We start from the raw sequence: 21,308 nt of genomic DNA on the forward strand, positions 1-21,308 counted from the left end.
CCCAACCGTGAAGCACGGGGGTGGCAGCATCATGTTGTGGTGGTGCTTTGCTGCAGGAGAGACTGGTGCACTTCACAAAATAGATGGCATCATGAAGAGTAAAATTAAGTGGATATATTGAAGCAATATCTCAAGACATGAGTCAGGAAGTTAAAGCTTGGTCGCAAATGGGTCTTCCAAATGGACAATGACCCAAAGCATACTTCCAAAGTTGTGGCAAAATGCCTTTAAGGACAACAAAGTCAAGGTATTGGAGTGGCCATCACAAAGCCCTGACCTCAATCCTATAGAAAATGTGTGGGCAGAACTGAAAAAGCGTGTGCGAGCAAGGACGCCTACAAACCTGACTCAGTTACACCAGCTTTCTCAGGAGGAATGGGCCAAAATTCACCCAACTTATTGAGGGAAGCTTGTAGAAGGCTACCCGAAACGTTTGATCCAAGTTAAACAATTTAAAGGCAATGCTACCAAATACTAATTGAGTGTATGTAAACTTCTGACCCACTGGGAATGTGATGAAAGAAATAAAATCAAAATAAACCATTCTCTCTACTATTATTATTATTCTTAAAGTAAAGTGTTGATCCTAAGTGACCTAAAACAGGGAATATTTTCTAGGATTAAATGTCAGGAATTGTGAAAAACTGAGTTTAAATGTATTTGCCTAAGGTGTATGTAAACTTCCGATGTCAACTGTATGAGGAGATTACTCAAAGCTGTATTTGGTGACCTTGTCTGAAGTCAGTTCCATCACATATAGTCTGCACTCAGCTCTATTGAGACTGAGTAGCCTACCTGTCAGTCTGAAATCTGGACCTTCCGTGACATTCCGGTAACCTTCCTCCAGTCAGGATCCTTCTGGATAGTGCTATCCGGAATCCTTGAGACATCCCTACACTAAACCTAACCCTTACCCTAAAGCAGCAATCAACAGTAGAAGCAATAACACATACTCCCTGTTTGTTTCAGTAAAAGCTGTGAGATGGGGATGGAGAAATGTAACCACTCAAATAAACAGGGCTATGGATGCAAGGACTGACCATGCATGATATCAAAATTATAGTTTTAACCATGTTTTGAGGCTATATAGTGTTTGTTTATATTTACTTTGTTTATAGACATTGGAGTAAATCAAGCTCATAGTTTGGGTTCTGATGGTGTACGACAGTTGAACTCAGCTCAAGAGGCATTTATAAGTTATATCCTTCAAGAATCAATAGGTGCATATAATCAATTTATAAGTCCAAAAATAGATGTAGCAATTGCTGGTTAAGACACTGCGGCGCAGGCGCAAGATATGGGTTGGAAAACATTAATCAATGCAGGGATGGGATATGCCACTGTACTCCAAATGTTACCTTAATCCTCACTGATACAGTGCCAGTGTAAAAAGTATTCAGACCCCTTGATTTTTTTCTACATTTTGTTACTTTACAGCCTTATTCTAAAATGTATTTTAAAAATCCTCAGCATATACACACACACAATACCCCATAATGACAAAGTAAAAACTGGTTTTTAGAAACATGTTTTTCAGCGGCAGGGACTGGGAGACTAGTCAGGATCGAGGCAAAGATGAACGGAGCAAAGTACAGAGAGAACCTTGATAAAAACCTGCTCCAGAGCAATGTACATCTGCACTGTAAATCGGCACTGTTGTCCTGTGTGGCTCGGATGGTAGAGCATGGCGCTGGCAACGGCAGGTTGTGGGACTGATTACAGTGGGGGACCAGTACGTAAATGTATGCACTGATTACTGTAAATCGCTCTGGATGTAAGAATGGCACCTGGCGGGATGGCTGCAATTTTACGGGCTCCTAACCAACCAATTACTCACCTCAACGAGTCTGATGCGAAGGATATAATGTTGCTCCCAGACAAGGCCCAAATCCCTGTCATTCACACAAAGAAAAAAAGGAAATACAGGGGGCGGAGATCAGGGTGCCTTGTGAGAATTTGTCGGTGAGTGGGTAACCCGCCTCTACCATCCGTTATATTGGACATCGTGCAATCACTGGAAAATAAACTGGATGACCTCCATTCGAGACTATCCTACCAACGGGACATTAAAAACTGTAATATCTTAAGTTTCACCGAGTCGTGGCTGAACGACGACACAGAAAATATACAGTTGGCTGGGTTTTCCGTGCATCGGCAGGACAGAACAGCTAAGTCCGGTAAGACGAGGGATTGGTATGTGTGTCTATTTGTCAATAACAGCTGGTGCGCAATGTCTAATATTACGGTAGTCTCGAGGTATTGCTCGTCTGAGGTGGAGTACCTCATGATAAGCTGTAGACCACACTATGTACCAAGAGAGTTTCTTTATTTTCCATAGCTGTCTAATTACCAGCACAAACTGACGCTGCCACTAAGACCGCACTTAACGAGCTGTATAAGGCCATAAGCAAACGAGAAAATGCTCATCAAGAAGCGGCACTCCCAGGGGCCGTGGACTTTAATGCAGGCAAACGTTTTACCTCATTTCTGCCAGGATGTCATATGCAACCAGAAGGGGAAAAAAAAACTCTATAGCACCTTTACTCCACACACAGAGACGCGTATAAAGCTCTCCCTCGCCTTCCATTTGGAAAATCTGACCATCATTCTATCCTCCTGATTCCTGCATACAAGCAAAAACTAAAGCAGAAAGTACCAGTGACTCGCTCATTACGGAAGTGGTCAGATTTTATTTATTAATTATTTATTTACCTTTATTTAACCAGGTAGGCAAGTTGAGAACAAGTTCTCATTTACAATTGCGACCTGGCCAAGATAAAGCAAAGCAGTTCGACAGATAAAACGACACAGAGTTACACATGAAGTAAAAACAAACATACAGTCAATAATGCAATGGAAGAATGTGCAAAGTAGAAATAAAAATAATGGGGTGCAAAGGAGCAAAATAAAAAAATTAATTAAACAAGTCTATATACAATGTGAGCAAATGAGGTGAGAAGGGAGGTAAAGGCAAAAAAGGCCATGATGGCAAAGTAAATACAATATAGCAAGTAAAATACTGGAATGGTAGTTTTGCAATGGAAGAATGTGCAAAGTAGAAATAAAAATAATGGGGTGCAAAGGAGCAAAATAAATAAATAAATTAAAATTAAATACAGTTGGGAAAGAGGTAGTTGTTTGGGCTAAATTATAGGTGGTCTATGTACAGGTGCAGTAATCTGTGAGCTGCTCTGACAGTTGGTGCTTAAAGCTAGTGAGGGAGATAAGTGTTTCCAGTTTCAGAGATTTTTGTAGTTCGTTCCAGTCATTGGCAGCAGAGAACTGGAAGGAGAGGCGGCCAAAGAAAGAATTGGTTTTGGGGGTGACTAGAGAGATATACCTGCTGGAGCGTGTGCTACAGGTGGGAGATGCTATGGTGACCAGCGAGCTGAGATAAGGGGGGACTTTACCTAGCAGGGTCTTGTAGATGACATGGAGCCAGTGTGTTTGGCGACTAGTATGAAGCGAGGGCCAGCCAACGAGAGCGTACAGGTCGCAATGGTGGGTAGTATATGGGGCTTTGGTGATAAAAACGGATTGCACTGTGATAGACTGCATCCAATTTGTTGAGTAGGTTATTGGAGGCTATTTTGTAAATGACATCGCCAAAGTCGAGGATTGGTAGGATGGTCAGTTTTACAAGGGTATGTTTGGCAGCATGAGTGAAGAATGCTTTGTTGCGAAATAGGAAGCCAATTCTAGATTTAACTTTGGATTGGAGATGTTTGATATGGGTCTGGAAGGAGAGTTTACAGTCTAACCAGACACCTAAGTATTTGTAGTTGTCCACGTATTCTAAGTCAGAGCCGTCCAGAGTAGTGATGTTGGACAGGCGGGTAGGTGCAGGTAGCGATCGGTTGAAGAGCATGCATTTAGTTTTACTTGTATTTAAGAGCAATTGGAGGCCACGGAAGGAGAGTTGTATGGCATTTTTTTTTTTTTTTTTTTTTTTTTTTTCACCTTTATTTAACCAGGTAGGCTAGTTGAGAACAAGTTCTCATTTGCAACTGCGACCTGGCCAAGATAAAGCATAGCAGTGTGAGCATACAACAAAGAGTTACACATGGAGTAAACAATTAACAGGTCAATAACACAGTAGAAAACGAAGGGGGGGTCTATATACAATGTGTGCAAAAGGCATGAGGAGGTAGGCAAATAATTACAATTTTGCAGATTAACACTGGAGTGATAAAAGATCAGATGGTCATGTACAGGTAGAGATATTGGTGTGCAGAAGAGCAGAAAAGTAAATAAATAAAAACAGTACGGGGATGAGGTAGGTGAAAAGGGTGGGCTATTTACCAATAGACTATGTACAGCTGCAGCGATCGGTTAGCTGCTCAGATAGCTGATGTTTGAAGTTGGTGAGGGAGATAAAAGTCTCCAACTTCAGCGATTTTTGCAATTCGTTCCAGTCACAGGCAGCAGAGTACTGGAACGAAAGGCGGCCAAATGAGGTGTTGGCTTTAGGGATGATCAGTGAGATACACCTGCTGGAGCGCGTGCTACGGATGGGTGTTGCCATCGTGACCAGTGAGCTGAGATAAGGCGGAGCTTTACCTAGCATAGACTTGTAGATGACCTGGAGCCAGTGGGTCTGGCGACGAATATGTAGCGAGGGCCAGCCGACTAGAGCATACAAGTCGCAGTGGTGGGTAGTATAAGGTGCTTTAGTGACAAAACGGATGGCACTGTGATAGACTGCATCCAGTTTGCTGAGTAGAGTGTTGGAAGCCATTTTGTAGATGACATCGCCGAAGTCGAGGATCGGTAGGATAGTCAGTTTTACTAGGGTAAGCTTGGCGGCTTGAGTGAAGGAGGCTTTGTTGCGGAATAGAAAGCCGACTCTTGATTTGATTTTCGATTGGAGATGTTTGATATGAGTCTGGAAGGAGAGTTTGCAGTCTAGCCAGACACCTAGGTACTTATAGACGTCCACATATTCTAGGTCGGAACCATCCAGGGTGGTGATGCTAGTCGGGCATGCAGGTGCAGGCAGCGACCGGTTGAAAAGCATGCATTTGGTTTTACTAGCGTTTAAGAGCAGTTGGAGGCCACGGAAGGAGTGTTGTATGGCATTGAAGCTTGTTTGGAGGTTAGATAGCACAGTGTCCAAAGACGGGCCGAAAGTATATAGAATGGTGTCGTCTGCGTAGAGGTGGATCAGGGAATCGCCCGCAGCAAGAGCAACATCATTGATATACACAGAGAAAAGAGTCGGCCCGACAACCCTCCAGCTTGCCTGGAGGGTTGTAACAAAATATATATATATGTCCGATTGTCTATTCAGATAGCAGCCGGTAAGACAGCTAACGGTTAGCAGGCCGCAGATGGGCGTTCAGGTAACGTCGCGACGGAGGAGCCAGCCGAATAACTCCTTCGGGTAGATAACGTCGGCAGTCCAGTTGTGAAGGCCCGGTGGGGCTCCGCGAAGGCAGCAAAACGGGTCCGGATAGGCGACTGCAGCCCAGGTGCGATTGATGGAACTCAGGAGTGATTGACGGACCTTTAAACAGGTCAACATTCACTAGGTCGCGGTGCCAGACGGCTCCGGAACAATTGATGTTTGCTCCGGAATCGACGAAGGCCGATAGTCACACGGATAGCAGCCAGCCAGCTGCGAGATCCGGGCATGAATGTCCAGAGAGCAGTCGAAATCCAGGGACATGGAGAGAAAAATTGGTCCGGTATGCTCCGCTCCGAGCCGCGCCGTACAGAACTGGCGATAGACTTTCGAGCCAAAGGATAGCCGATGACCACAAACCGTGGTTAGCTGAACACCAACGACTTGCCAGTAAAGGAGCCAACTAGCTTCTGAACTAGCTTCTAGATTAGCTACTGGCTAGTTTCAGGCCAGCCTCCTGGAGTTTCTGGCTAGCTTCTTGGAGGATTACAGATCTGAGGTAAATAATACTTTTTTATAAATATATATTGGTGAGGCGGGTTGCAGGAGAGTGTTTTGAAGATGAGTTGATGGAAAATAAAAATAGAATGTATGTGAAAAAGTTGTAAATATATATATATATATATATAGGACACGACAAGACGAGGACAAAAGACGTCTGAACTGCTATGCCACCTTGGAGATGACGCGGATGCTACGCTACAGGACAGTTTTGCTAGCACAGACTGGAATATGTTCCGGGATTCCTCCAATGGCATTGAGGAGTATATCACCTCAGTCACCGGCTTCATCAATAAGTGCATCAACGACATCATCCCGAAAGTGACCGTACGTACATATCCCAACCAAAAGCCATGGATTACAGGTAATATCAGCACTGAGCTAAAAGCTAGAGATGCTGCTTTCAAGGAGTGGGACACTAATCTGGACCCTTATAAAAAAAAAACACTATGCCCTCAGACGAACCATCAAACAGGCAAAAAATCAATAAATAAGACTGACTTACTACAATGGCTCTGATGCTTGTCAGATGTGGCAGGGCTTGCAAACTATTACGAACTACAAAGGGAAAGCCTACTAAGAAGGGCTAAATGCCTTTTATGCTCGCTTCAAGGTAAGTAAAACTGAAGCATGCATGAGAGCACCAGCTGATCCGGATGACTGTGTGATCACGCTCTCCATAGCCAATGTGAGCAAGACCTTTAAACAGGTCAACATTCACTAGGTCGCGGTGCCAGACGGATTACCAGGACGTGTACTCAGAGCATGCGCCGACCAAATGGCTAGTGTCTTCACTGACATTTTCAACTTCTCCCTGACCAAGTTTGTAATACCCACATTTCAAGCAGACCTCCATAGTCCCTGTGCCCAAGAAAGCGAAGGTAATCTGTAGCACTCACATCAGTAGCCATGAAGTGCTTTGAAAGGCTGGTCATGGTTCACATCAACAGCATCATCCCGGAAACCCTAGACCAACTCCAATTTACATACCGCCCCAACAGATCCACAAATGATGCAATCTCAATCGCACACCACATTGCTCTTTCCCACCTGGACAAAAGGAACACCTATGTGATAATGCTGATCCCTGACTACAGCTCAGCGTTCAACACTAGTGCCCACAAAGCTCATCACTAAGCTAAGGTACCTGGGACTAAACAACTCTTTCTGCAACTGGATCCTGGACTTCCTGACGGGCCACCGCCAGGTGGTAAGCATAGGCAACAACACATCTGCCACACTGATCCTCAACACGGGGGCCCCTTAAGGGTGTGTGCTTAGTCCCCTCCTGTACTCCCTGTTCACCCACGACTGAGTGGCCAAGTACGACTCCAACACCGTCATTAAGTTTGCTGACGACACTACGGTGAAACGCCTGATCACCGACAATGATGAGACAGCCTATAGGGAGGTCAGAGACCTGGCAGTGTGGTGCCAGGAGAACAACCTGTCCCTCGACATGAGATTATTGTGGACTACAGGAAAAGCAGGGCCGAGCACGCCCCCATCAACGGAGCTGAAGTGGAGAGGGTCAAGAATTAAGTTCCTTCGTATCCACATCACCAACAAACGATCACGCTCCAAACACACCAAGAAAGTGGTGAAGAGGGCACGACAATGCCTTTTCCCCCTCAGGAGACTGAAAAGATTTGTCATGGGTCCCCAGATCCTCAAAAAGTTCCACAGCTGCACCATTGAGAGAATGGCGGTTGCATGGCAACTACTCGGCATCCGACCGTAAAGCGCTACAGAGGGTAGTGTGTAAAGCCCAGTACATCACTGGGGCCAAGTTTCCTGCCAATTAGGACTTATGTACTAGGCGGTATCTGAGGAAGGCCCAAAAATTATCAAAGACATAGACTGCTTATGCACAGCAAGCAGTTCCCGAGCGTCAAGTCTAGCTCCAAAAGGCTCTACCCCATAAGCATAATACTGCTGAACAATTAATCAAATGGCCACCCGGACTATTTACGGTGGTGGAGAAAGTATCCAATTGTCATACTTGAGTAAAAGTAAAGATACCTTAACAGAAAAGTAAAAGTCACCCAGTAAAACACTAGAGTAAAAGTCTAAGTATTTTGTTGGAAATATACATATATATGTATCAAATGTTAAAGTATAACCAATTTCAAATTCCTTATATTTGTTAAGGTTTTCTACTATCTCCTCCTCTGACGAAGAGGGGTAGCAAGGATCGGACCAAAATGCAGCGTTGTATTCTTGATACATATTTAATGAAGACGAAAAAACATACAATACAAAAACAACGTAACGCAAAAACCTAAACAGTCTATCTTGTGCTAACACACAGACACATGAACAATCACCCATGAAACACTCAAAGAATATGGCTGCCTAAATATGGTTCCCAATCAGAGACAACGAGAATCACCTGCCTCTGATTGAGAACCGCCTCAGGCAACCATAGACTTTGCTAGAACACCCCACTAAGCCACAATCCCAAAACCTACAACAACAAAAAAAACATACACAAACACACCACAAAATAAACCCATGTCACACCCTGGCCTGACCAAATAAAGAAAGAAAACACAATACTAAGACCAGGGCGTGACAATATTAAGCAAACCAGATGGTACCATTTAATTTGTTATTTTTACAGTTAGCCAGGGGCATGCTCAAACACTCAAAGATATTTAAAAATTAAGCATTTGTGTTTAGTGAGTCCGCCAAATCAGAGGCAATAGGGATGACCAGGCATGTTGTCTTGCTAAGCATTAAAAATGTAACAAGTACTTTTGTGTATGGATGTATGGAGTAAAAAGCACATTAGTTTCTGTAGGAATGAAGTGTTGCAAAAGTATAAATAGTCAAATTAAGTACAGATTCCCCAAAAAACTACTTAAGTACAACTTAAATTCTTTACACCACTGAATAGTTGTATTAATACCCCCTCCTCCCCACCTTTGTTTTTACACTGCTGCAACTCGCTGGTTTATCTATGCAGTCACTTTACCCCTACCTACATGTAAAAATTACCTTGACTAACCTGTACAGCCGCTCATTGACTCTGTACCGGTACCCCCGGTATATAGCCTCATTCTGTTTTATTAATTTAAACTTTAGTTTATTTTGTAAATTGTTTAACTGCATTTTGTTGGTTAAGGGCTTGTAAGTAACTCACAGTACGGTCTACAGCTGTTGTATTCAGCACATGTGACAGATTTGGATAAGTGTCTGCTAAACTGACAAAATTGAAATACTGCAAAAAATTCAGAAAACTGCCCTTTTCATCCTCATCCTAGCTAGCAGTAGCCATTATGGCACGTCGCATTGAACTACTAAGGAGCTGATACTGCCATTCCAAAATGGCTGTGGTGACTAGCTTGCTGGAGAACGAAAAGGGCAGTTTTCCAAAACATTTGCTGTATTTCAATCAATGTTTCAGTGTGGATAAAAAGGTAACATTGAGTACAGTGGCATTTTCCAACCCATATCTAGCACCAATTCCACAGTGCCATAATGTAACCATCAGTGTTCAGACCTCAGTGCAGCTCAGTGTAAACAAGCATAAGAGTAGGGTCAGAATCTTCTGGCAACATCTCCCCCAGTGTACCACAGGTATGACCACAACTTTATTTTTCTCAGGCTAGAACACAACAATTAACAGGTGCTGGATTGGCAGAACTCCTAAACCTGTTACTGTCAAAAAGGAATACAAATTATTACCAACAAACTGATCTACTTGTGTACTTACATTACCAACATCACACCACTCCTATTCCACAATCAAATTCTCATAAGGCCTTGGAAAGAACCATGGAGGAACATTCCCCAGTGCCACATATGGCTTGGTTATTAGATCCCCGAGATCCTACTCTGCTACCTTGTTTCCAACTCCCCAGCCCAAAACCCTCTGAGACAGTTACACTTGTAAAGTATCAACAGGCACAGTCTTAAAAGCAATCAGCAATCAAAGCATCCATAATCAATTGACGACCTGATGAAAACCAAACTGTGCTAGCATAAAAACTCTTGATTCAGATAGAACTCAGGTGTAATCATTTAGCAAACAATTTACTACGCCCACAAAATGAGTTCCTGTCAGGCCCATACATGGAGTTCTTGCAAAGACACAATTCCAACATACATTTAGATGAGACAGCTATGCCCATATATGGAGTTCCAGTCAGGGGCACCATTCCAACATGAATATTCCCCTATTAAGACTGTCAGCTCCTGACAGAAGGAGATTACCAATGCTGCTCACTCATAATCTATCACAATAAGGTGATGTGTTGTTAGATGGAACTACAGTATAATAGAATTTGAATCTGGTCCTCATTGCAAACGATTACTGTTACAATTTTCTGATCACATGTCATTTTTGTTTCTTACCTTTCAATTGCTCCTTAAGGTAATGGCATCTTTTCAAATGTTTTCACCAGATTACATCATGTGCAGACAGACCTTTTGCTTCTGTTTCTGGTTGAATTTGGGGCTCACGAGTGGCGCAGCGGTCTAAGGCACTGTGCTAGAGGCTTCACTACAGACCCTGGTTTAATTCCAGGCTGTATCACAGCCAGCCATGATTGGGAGACCCATAGGGCAGCACACAATTGGCTGAGCGTCATCCGGGTTAGGGTTTGGCCGTAATTGTAAATACGAATTTGTTCTGAACTGACCTGCCTAGTTAAATAAAATAAGAGGTATGCCTATAGAGTAACATGTTACATATTTTATAAACATTGGTATGAGAGGAAAAGGTCATTATAAGGACTGGATTTTTAAAATTAAATTGTAGATGATCTGCAAGCATCATAAACCTGTTAGTCTATATAAGTTAATAGGTTCACATGCAAGGTATGCCGGTTGAAATTGAATGTGGTGTCAGTATATTATGTTTTTCTAGAAATAGCCACATCTGGTTTGTGTCTATCTTTCCATTTTAATTTGGTAACATTCCCGATAGCTCTATGTGAGGAGATCAACAGTGAACAGTGGTAGGAGTGTTTCACTATTAGCCACTAGGTGGAGGTAACCTACAAAATACACCAGTAGGACAGTTACATAGCGTTTACTTGTAAATAGAAAAATAAATGAACTACTATTAGTATCAGTGATTATGTTGTACATTACAGGCAAATGAGCAATACCAAATCACATATTTCACCATCTGCATCCCTGAGGACACTGTTCTGTTAAAAGGACATACATTTCCATATTTTAGAATAGATACTGCATTCAGTCGTTGAAAGCCTATTGGTGAAACAGACATTATGATATGTCCCAAAATCTTATTTCTTTCTGTTTTTTTGCTGATGAATATCCCATAACATACCAGAAACCATTAATTATCTGGATAATGTCAGCTACATGAACTCTGCACCATCATTGAAGTCAAGGCACATGGCAGAAGTCAAGACATCTGACAGACCTCACAAACACTTTCAAGCCCATCCCCAACTACTCTATGCCAACCTACATAGCTAGCTTGTCTATTGTTCCTGTAAGTGCACTTTCCAAGAAATTACTTTTATAAAAAGATAACAGACCAACAATATGAACATACTACAAGACATGTTTGTGTATTTTCCAACATGTATTGGGTAATAGTAAATACATTTTGCATCTACAGTTACTCACTACTTTGTTGACTTTGCATGGTCCATATTAAAAGTTGCTGTAGCCATTCAATGCAAAGGTTTATAAAAACAGCATCCATTCAATTCAAACTTTCAAGTCAAAAAAGCAGAATTCTGGAAAAACTGAGAAGAAACCTTGTTTTTACACAACTATATACACAGTATTCTATACACAATATTCTAAACTGTACAATGATATTTAGCACTGGTGGGTGATTAAACAAATGCAGCTGTGTCAAAATAATGTTTCATACTGAACATCATCTGTATAACTATAAAAGGCTTCTCTATAATTATAGCCTCTCTCTGTCATGCAGCTCCAATGAGGCCTTTGCCCTTCCAACTCACTACCACTCTCAAAATTCCCCTCAGACAATGTCCTTGTCAAACTCACACACAAAGTACATGGTGGGATGGCAGGCCACATCTGTCCAGTCCCCCGCCGCCATCATCTCAGCACAGTCCTCGTCCCTGTAGGCATTGTTGGGTTCTCCTTCCCTCCACTTGCTGAATGTGCTCATGGGGGAGCGATCCACGTAGGTGAAATGGCCCTCACGGTCTATGTCATTGATGCCAATGTACACCCGGCTCAGGCCCGCCTCAGTGATGTACCCAGCGATGGCTGCGTTGGCCCCCTCGTCCTTGGGCATGGCCAAGTGTCCACCCCTTCCCTGACAATAGACCTCTGCATCGGTGTAGCGTTTCTCCTCCTTGACCAGTAGATAGACCTTACTGTCGGTCTCTTTGATGCCGGCGACAGCTGCAGGGGAGGGCAGTGCTGAAAAATGAGCACTTGTATTTCTATAATCACACTGACATATATACCCAGCATTCACATTGTGGAATGGAAGCAAACAAAGCCAAATGGTCATAGATGAGAGTGATACGGAAAGGAAACTGATGTCTTTACCTCTGCGTTACTCTTTGGAAATTCCTAATTCAACATTCATATTTTACTATAAACTAGACATCCTAAAAGCGTACCAGTTTTGATGAACTTCATCTCATTGGATAACTGGGCCACTAGGATGTCCATCTCACCAATCATCTTCCTCAGGGGTGTGCATTCACATGGAACACCTGATGAGATAAAAGGAATGCATATTTTCCATACTCTTGGTGGACTTATTGTTAACTAGACCTGTACTGTTTCCCCAAACAAATACATGTTGTACCTGGATCACCATTCAGGCCCATTGGCCCAGGATCCCCCATATCTCCTTTTAAACCTGAGTGTGGAAACATTGTCAAAGTACATGGGAAATATGGTAATGCATCCCAAAACACTGTTGTAAATGCATGATCTTCTGTTTTTTTATTCCTACCTTTGATTCCACAGGGGCCCATTTTCCCATAACGTCCTATAATACCCTTATGTCCTTTAACTCCAGTATGTCCTGCAGGGAAACATGTGTTACTGTAACTAGGTTTTTGTGACTGATTTCAGAATCAAATGAATAATTGGGTTAAATAACAAAGCCTCCATGTGAGAATTTAATCTATCTTCGATGTCAGCCGCATCATTCATCATCAACAGCTGCAGTCAGCACCTGTCAGTGATTCAGGGGATTCTGGGTAACATTTCTCACACAACCTCTGACCTAAAGTAAACATTTTGTTGCTCTGGACTGCCAAGCAGCGAAGTAATCAGATCACAACATCCTGTAGGATAAATTCTTGTCAGTGCATACTGTGATCTTTACCCTAGTTTATAGACAATAACTGTCCAATTAAATAAACTCTAGAATCATGTTCTTAAGGGAAATTGGATTATTTTAAACCATTCTGAACCAAATCTGTATGGTTTCGTCTCTTGTAAAATACATTTGTCCACAAATATAATGAGGCACCACAATGAGAAGCCAAAGGGTTATCCAAATACCTTTTCCAAAGATCAATCAGAAGGGGTGTTTAAACAGATTTTCATGACAACCAAATTCTCAAACTGCCCTCAGCATTCTCTGAAACTGTAAAAATGACCACTCATACATTTAAAATCAATATATTTCTCAAGTTTCCAAAGCCTTCATAGATGAGTCATCAACATTTTGTGATATTGTGAGGGATGAAGCATAGCACCTGTACAGAGAGAATACTGCACATTGTATTTGTTTCTATTTTCAATGATGGATGCTTACCCATCTCCCCTAGTGGACCCAATCTTCCTGGTCTCCCAGGTGCCCCTTTCTCTCCCTTTTCTCCTGGCTCTCCTGTCAAATGGAGAGAAAGCTTCACGGATTAAAAAAAGCTTCATGAATCAACAACCTCACAACTCTGGAATAAGTGTATAGAGTACCACAGTCTGAGTCCTAATACCCATAAAACCAAGCGGTCAAACAGGGAAATGGTTACAATCGTTTTTCCACCATTCATTTTTCCCACAGGGGATTTGAGAAACATTTAAATTAGGGCTGTGTTTCGTGCATGCTTACCCTGGTGTGATGTTTTGATAACCGTGTAAATCTCTCTAGGACAAGGTGACTTATCAATATATTCTCCTATACTTACACCCCAAAAATGAAATGCTCATTAGCTGCTAATGTGGCTATCATAAAGAACTACAAATGCCATGTTGAATCGAGGCAAAGGTAAGAATCTCTGGATTGACTATCTAATGTTAGCTAAATGTAGTAATTAATAAATTGGCTACATTTCTATAAATTGACAATTCTGTGAACTATCTTGTGCAAGTTTGAAATTGATACAATACCTGTTAGCAAAGGTGTCAGCTAGAGATGATGTGCAGGGATTTGTAGTTTTGATGTATACTTTGATGCTAAAAAGTATTTTTGAATCAGTGTAAATAGAGACGAATATATTGATAAAAGTCACCTTGTTTGAGAGAGATTTACACGGATATCAAAACATCACACCGGGGTAAGACTACACAAAACACAGCCCTTATTTTAAGCTTTAAAAAAAATATACACTGTATGGGGAAATGTAACATTGGAAAAACAATTGGAACCATTTCCCTGTTTGACCTCTAGGTTTTATGGGTATTATGACAAGTCTACTGTGGGGCTCTACTGTGTCTACAAAACATTAGGAACTGGATCCCTTATTGATGTCACCTGTTAAATCCACTCCAAACAGTGTAGATGAAGGAGAGGAGACAGGTTAAAGAAGGATTTTTAAGCGTTGAGACAATTAAGACATGTATTGTGCATGTGTGCCATTCAGAGGGTGAATGGGCAAGACCAAATTTTTTATTAAGTGCCTTTGAATGGGGTATGGTAGAAGGTGACAGGGGCACTGGTTTGAGTGTGTCAAGAACTGCAATGCGGCTGGGGTTTTCACACCTAACAGTTTCCTGGGTGTATCAAGAATGGTCCACCAACCAAAAACATCCAGTCAAGTTGAAACAACTGTGGAAAGCATCGAAGTCAACATGGGTCAGCATTCCTGTGAAACGCTTTCGACGCCTTGTAGAGTCCATGCCGAACGAATTGAGGCTGTTCTGAGGGCAAAAGGGGGGTGCAACTCAATATAAGGAAGGTGTTCTTAATGTTTTGTACACTCAGTGTATATGCCTTTGAGTCCTGGGACGAGGATCTGGACGGAGCAGGGTTCATCTGACATGTGCTGTCCATGAGTTGACTCCATCAGGGTCAGCCCCAGCAGAGTGATAAGAACACAAGGCATCAGCTCCTCTGCTCTCATCCTGCAACATGGACGGGTTGATGGACTGAAAGACATTTAATTAGATATTCACTGACTGGCAAACACACACACAAACAGACACCAGGAGAGCCGAGGTAAGACTGATTGGCAGACAATTGAGAAAATACAATGTCATGGTTGGCACCGTGGTACAATTATTGCAGATATGAGCAATGATTCTTCAGGCCTATTTGATCGTTTGCTTTCATACAGTACATCACAACAACTGATTTTAGACCTCAAATCAACTATCACATCACTCAGTACAAAACAATGTGATTGAGAACTTTTCTTGACCTATGACCAAATGTTCTTCCCAGGCTTAAATTCCCTTACAGTGCCTTGGGACATTCCAGATGAAACAAGAAAGTGTTGTGACAGATCGCATACATACAAACAACATTCCCCCCACCCCACAAATTGTTTTTTTTACCAAGCTTGCTTTGTCATGGCATACACAGCAAATCATGTGGGCCTGGAGTCACATCAATAATTCTACATTTAACCTACCTTTTGTGTTGTTTTCCAGATTCCAAAGCAGCAAGTAGCTTCAGTTTGAAGATTTTCCCAAATTGTCCTCGTGAGTTTTAAGAGGCTTGCACACTGGTGGTCTTTTCAAAGGATTTCATTTTTCCTCCTCAGGACCATAGAATGTGTGTGAAAGGCCTTCCATAAACAGTTTCACAGATAAAGCCAGGGGCGGCTGGGGTCTCAGAGATAATTGGATGGGAAAGTGTGGGGGTCACTGACGTCATCCACATCTGGGGTGTATTCATTAGTCCGATTCCGTTGCAAAATGTTTGGTCTGCAGCAAAACGTTTTGCAACGGAAATTGTTTACCGTTTACTCTTGGAACCAAACGGAAGCAAACGGAACAAACGGGGAGCGACCAATATGAATTTGTCCACTAGAAAATATTGTCTTCATTTCAAAACGCGGCTTCTGAAGCATAGAATCAACGTTGAACGTGACTAGATTTGAGTTCATTTTACATGGTCCGGTGCTCCTGATGAGCGGAGTTGGTCGTTATCGACCATGTTATTGGTTCTTAAATGGACTCTCTACCCACGGACAGGTGGTCACAGGTGTTCGTGCGAATCATTTTGGTCATATTCAGCATTGCAGATATGTTCTGGGATGAAAAAAGGCTAGTATTTGCTAGATGAATGAAAGAACAGTCAAAGTTACGTCATCCAGCAATAATATCTGTGAACGTAATGCAACCCAAGTCAAGTTAGCGAGCAAACTGGCTAGCCACGTTTGTCTTAGTCTTAACTAAATGTTTGCATGGTTTGTTAATCCCAATAAAAAAAAATGTTTTGGTTATTGTTTGTGTGTGAAAGTACGTAGTGTGGTGGCTGTAATGGATTTGGATATCCTCAATTTAAGATATGTTTTAATGTCCATCAGTTTCTGTCTGTAGTGCTGACTGACACGACTTTGTGCAAATAGACAGTTGACAATAGGAAATGCCAATTCCCTGCATATTGAGTCTGATGACAAGATGCCATGGTATGTGTTTCTTGCTTTCTCGTTAACAATCTCATGTCAATATGTTTATTTATTTATATACCATCGACAGTGGTGAGTACTTCTTGGTTAGCCAGGTACTCTCTCCAGGAGTGGTTGTCCAAAGCAGAATCTTCCAACATGGATTTGCCTCTGCTGTAGTTTCTCAGAATAATACCCAATGATGAAATATTCCCTTATTTAAAACATAATTATCGGTTTCAAACACACTCTCAAATCTATAATGTATTATAGGAATGACTGTGTGCTACATCTTCAAATGGAGGAATAGCCCAAGGGAAAAAAAATATCTCCTAGAAAATGCAGGTTAATTGCTACTTCACTGTCATTTCAGAAAAAGCCTACTGTAGAGAAAATCTTATCCTTGACATAATGTTTATTGTTTTGACGTAGGTGTGCCTATGCCTTCCCAGGTCCACCAATGGCTGTGCCCCTGCCCAGTCATTTGAAATCCATAGATTAGGGCCTAATACATGTATTTCAATTGACTGATTTCCTTGTATGAACTGTAACTCAGTAAAATCATTGAAAAATAATGTCAAAACACCCTCTTTACCCCAGGGCACACTGGTTCCTGGCAGTCATCTGCTTTCCTGGAATAGATGACCCCCAGCATGAGCCTGTGTCTCCAACTTGACTGGAGGAGGCAGAGAGTGACCTAGACAAGGGGTTCCTGATGAACTACACCTCCACCAACCCCATGTCACTGTTCTTCAGCCCCGCGGGCAGCAGCACCAAGGTTCGGCCAGGCCCAGCGGCTCCAGACTGCGACTTCACCAAAGAGGAGAGGGGAGGAGAGGAGCTGTGGTCGGCCATGAAGAGCTCAGTGTGTGCCCCACCCCCACGGGTCCATGGTCTGAGTCTGATAGAGAATCAGCAGCAGTGTCTCTCAGGTGAGTGAGGAGGAGACTACAGTCTAGTTGATCGTTAACTCGGCATTGTAAATATAGTTTGATTTAGCCACATCAGTGTCTGGTGAAGTTGGGAAGAATGGTAAGCATTTTGTCCTACTGTTGATTTATGTTTTAGATGATTGCAATGAATCTGAAAGGGAAAATGATATATTTTCCTTTTCTCCTGACCAGGATTCAAATTAGTTCAATTTCCAGCATAATTATATATATATATATATATTTTGTTTATTATCTAAATAAATCAAGTAGTTCACTTGGCCTTTACTAGTCCTGTATAAACAGACCAATATAGCCTTCTGTAGCGCATCCCCAAAAAAACTAAAGCACCGCAATACATCTGTTTATTGCAGAAATTGTGCATAGTATACGTTGTATTGTAATGCTGGTGCGTTAAAATAATCTAGTCAAGTTTAATGAATTACAGTGTCCGCTAATCCAAGTGTAGGCTGTGAAACAATGTAAATAGAGAAGACTACAATGTGGTCAGCGGTAGATCAAAATAGCAGCACAAAGTCTCTGGGTGTAAAGAGGAGTTGGCCATGGTGTTGTCATTCAAGGTCCTTTATTTACCCTGTTCATAATGAGCACAGGAAGGTTGCATTTTGGCTTCTGCTCCGATGGATGAAGCCAAGGGGGAACACATGCAGCACACAGACTCCACGGCTACAGACCTACCACAGATCTGATTTGCAGTGGTGTAGTGCTATTTAGATTTCTTTTTTAGATGAGGGGGCGCAAACAATATGTAAATTATGTCATAATTTCCTCAAAGTTTGTGCCGACAGATGTAGCCTATCATTGCAGGGCTCTCCAACCCTGTTCCTGTAGGGTGTAACTCCAACCCCAGTTGTAACTAACCCCATTCATTTTATCAACCAGCTAATTATTAGAATCATGTGTGCTAGATTAGAGTTGCAATGATGGTAGCAAGATTGTAGATCTCCTGGATTAGGTTTCCAGATCCCTGTAATATAAAATGAATCTTCCAATTGCAATGTCTGCCTATGCCCACATATTCTTTTTATATACTCAAACACCAAGTTAGGCATACCTATAGGCCATCATCACTGTCAATCATGAAGTATAATTATTAATGTTTTACCTGTGAAACTGTATCAGTATGCCAATCATTTGATTGGGAATAGCCAATGCATTTGATTGGGAATAGCCTATGCATTTGATTGGGAATAGCCTATGCATTTGAGTGGGAATAGCCTATGCATTTCGATCATCTTGAATAACTGTTTCGTGAGCGAAGTAGAGTAGATGGTGTTAACAAACTATTTGCCTTTTTTGTATTTTGTTTAAATCAAAGCATATATCCTGTCTAGTTGTGTGTGATCTGTTCACCTGTCTTTGTGCCTGTCTCCCATCTCCCATCATTTATCCCCTGTGCATTTACACCTTTGTTCTCTGTATGTTGTCAGTTCGTTTTGATCGTCAAGCATACCAACGGTTTTCCCTTTGCGCTTGTCTGTTTCTAGTTCCTGTTTTGACCTCTGCCTGCCCTCAGACTGCCTGCCGTTCTGTACCTTTTGGACTCTAATCTGGATTACTGACTTCTGCCTGCCCTTGACCTGTTGTTTTGCCTGCCCCTGTTCTAGTAATACACTTTTGTTACTTCGACACTGTCTGCATCTGGGTCTTACAACAGGCCTACATGCCCTCAGTCCAGCCTCTCTAAAATCCCTGAGTGGTTGCCTTCCTCTCCATCAACAGAGTTAGGAAGGACACTTGTATCTTTGTAGGGACTGGGTGTATTGATACACCATTCTCAAAGGGATATTCAATATCTGCTTTTTTTATTTAAACAAATAAATAATCATTTAAACCCATCTGCCAATATGTGCCCTTCTTTGCAAGTCATTGGAAAACCTCCCTGGTCTTCATTGTTGAGTCTGTGCTTGAAATTCACTGCTTGACTGAGGGATCTTACAGATAATTTTATATGTGGGGTACAGAGATGAACACTATTGCACACAGAGTGAGTCCATGCAACTTATCTGACTTGTTAAGCACATTTTTACTCCTGAACCTTTTTATGCTTGCCATAACAAAGGGGTTGAATACTTACTGACTCAAGACATTTCAGATTTTCCTTTTTTTATTAATTTGTGAACATTCCACTGACATTATGGGGTGTAAATCAGTGATACAAAATCAACATGTTTTCAATTCTGTCTGTAACACAACAAAATGTGGAAAATGTCAAGGGGTGTGAATACTTACTGAAGGCACTGTAGCACCTTTAGTTCCTGTGTCTCACTGGATTTCAGTTTTTTATTTTTTATTTCACCTTTTATTTAACCAGGTAGGCAAGTTGAGAACAAGTTCTCATTCACAACTGTGACCTGGCCAAGATAAAGGAAAGCAGTGCGACAAAAATAACAGAGTTACACATAAACAAACGTACAGTCAATAACACAAAAGAAAATAAATATTGAAAAATCTATGTCCAATGTGTGCAAATGTAGGGAGGTAGGCAATACATAGGCTAAAGTAATTATTACAATTCAGCATTAATACTGGAGTGATAGATGTGCAGATGATGAATGTGTAAGTAGAGATACTGGGGTGCAAGAGGGTAAGTAATAATATGGGGATGAGGTAGTCGGGTGTGCTATTTACAGATGGCTGTACCTGTACACAGCCAAATCTGTTCTTGTATATATGCCAACTTTTAAAAATGTATATTAAAGGCATTTTTATATATTTTTTGGGGGGCTGCACTTGTGACTGTTTGTTTATTGGTTGATAGGATGGTGATATGATTCTTCCCTTATTGTCGCATCACAGTAAAATCACTTAGAAGAATTTCAGTGCAGATGGAGCTTTGTTCTAGAAAAGGCTCCGGTGATTCTTACTGTCCTGTTCAAAAATATGTCGGAGACATATGAGTCTGAATTATAACATGTTTTGTACCTTTTCGAACGTCTCTTCAGAGGGAACCTTTTAGCTTGAATTCTTCTAGCACTTGAATTATTTGTGAGGGACACATTGTTGGATTGCCAATCTGTTGAGCAAGAAGCCTAGCATCTGGAGTGAATTAATAATGAATGTTAACTTTAGATGAAATGTCCTAAAAACACTTAAAGATCAGTGAGCATTATTAAAGTGAATGTTTAAGGACCAAGTTTTGTTTAGTGGTCCTTTTATGAAGCAGATGGGCAACAACCTGTTTCCTATGCAAAAACGACTTTTGCTACGTTGAGTTCAAACCACTTTAGGAGGGATATTAATTTAACTGCAGTTTCATCATGTGCTCTGTCTAGTCCCTTGGTCACTCCCATCTCTGGCTGGGGGATTCCCTAGTCTAGCCTGGCTTGCATGACAGTCTGTGGGCTCAACCGAGCCAATGGGAGCTCAGCCTCAGATGTACTGCTCTATTAATCTGATTAAATTGTTCCTCTGGCACAGCCTCCATGTAACAGCTCAGCTCTCCAGTTATGTCACAGTCCCTCCCTGAAAGACGATGCTTCCTTTTCCTTCTATTCTCAGCCTCATTTTGACCTTTTATTTCACCTTTATTTAACCAGGTAGGCCAGTTGAGAACAAGTTCTCATTTACAACTGCGACCTGGCTAAGATAAAGCAAAGCAGTGCGACAGCAACACAGAATTACACATGGGATAAACAAACGTACAGTCAATAATACAACAGAAGATTTGTGTGCAACTGAAGTCAGGAGTTA

The 21,308-nt window shown here is 41.7% G+C and overlaps 2 protein-coding genes across 8 annotated transcripts in view; both read right to left on the reverse strand.

Annotated features, from left to right (window-relative positions):
* Positions 1–10,407, reverse strand: part of LOC109893979 (doublecortin domain-containing protein 2) — a 42,445-nt gene extending 32,038 nt beyond the window's left edge. The window contains exon 1 of one of the 2 annotated variants that reach the window (XM_031829161.1): positions 9,624–10,407. In XM_031829161.1, the coding sequence (XP_031685021.1) occupies positions 9,624–9,634 (11 nt within the window). In that variant the 5' untranslated portion in view covers positions 9,635–10,407. The remainder of the gene's footprint in view (positions 1–9,623) is intronic. The other variant, XM_020487193.2, reaches the window with a different exon arrangement.
* Positions 10,408–10,541: 134 nt separating this feature from the next.
* LOC109893980 (collectin-11-like) lies at positions 10,542–15,945 on the reverse strand. 6 transcript variants are annotated; one of them, XM_020487196.2, is made up of 7 exons: positions 15,685–15,945; positions 15,045–15,175; positions 13,650–13,721; positions 12,837–12,908; positions 12,687–12,740; positions 12,496–12,591; positions 10,542–12,289 (listed from the first exon to the last, which is right to left on the reverse strand). In XM_020487196.2, the coding sequence occupies exons 2-7, from the start codon at positions 15,172–15,174 to the stop codon at positions 11,880–11,882; spliced, it is 834 nt and encodes a 277-aa protein (XP_020342785.1). In that variant the 5' UTR covers position 15,175; positions 15,685–15,945; the 3' UTR covers positions 10,542–11,879. The 6 variants fall into 6 exon arrangements, with proteins under 6 accessions (XP_020342785.1, XP_020342784.1, XP_031685023.1 ...); XM_020487195.2 differs by having other exon boundaries at positions 15,045–15,199; positions 15,685–15,939; XM_031829162.1 differs by having other exon boundaries at positions 10,562–12,271; positions 15,685–15,934.
* Positions 15,946–21,308: the final 5,363 nt, after the last annotated feature.

This window comes from Oncorhynchus kisutch, linkage group LG7 (assembly GCF_002021735.2).
Source record: "Oncorhynchus kisutch isolate 150728-3 linkage group LG7, Okis_V2, whole genome shotgun sequence".
Taxonomy (NCBI): Eukaryota; Metazoa; Chordata; class Actinopteri; order Salmoniformes; family Salmonidae; genus Oncorhynchus; species Oncorhynchus kisutch.

Excerpts from the sequence above, each read along its gene's own strand:
- LOC109893980 (XM_020487196.2), bottom strand. The coding sequence starts at position 15,174 with ATGAGAGCAGAGGAGCTGATGCCTTGTGTTCTTATCACTCTGCTGGGG. Across the intron at positions 12,909-13,649 it reads GGGTCCACTAGGGGAGATGG|GACATACTGGAGTTAAAGGA; the intron begins GTAAGCATCCAT and ends GTTTCCCTGCAG. Across the intron at positions 12,290-12,495 it reads GATGAAGTTCATCAAAACTG|CACTGCCCTCCCCTGCAGCT; the intron begins GTACGCTTTTAG and ends CTCATTTTTCAG.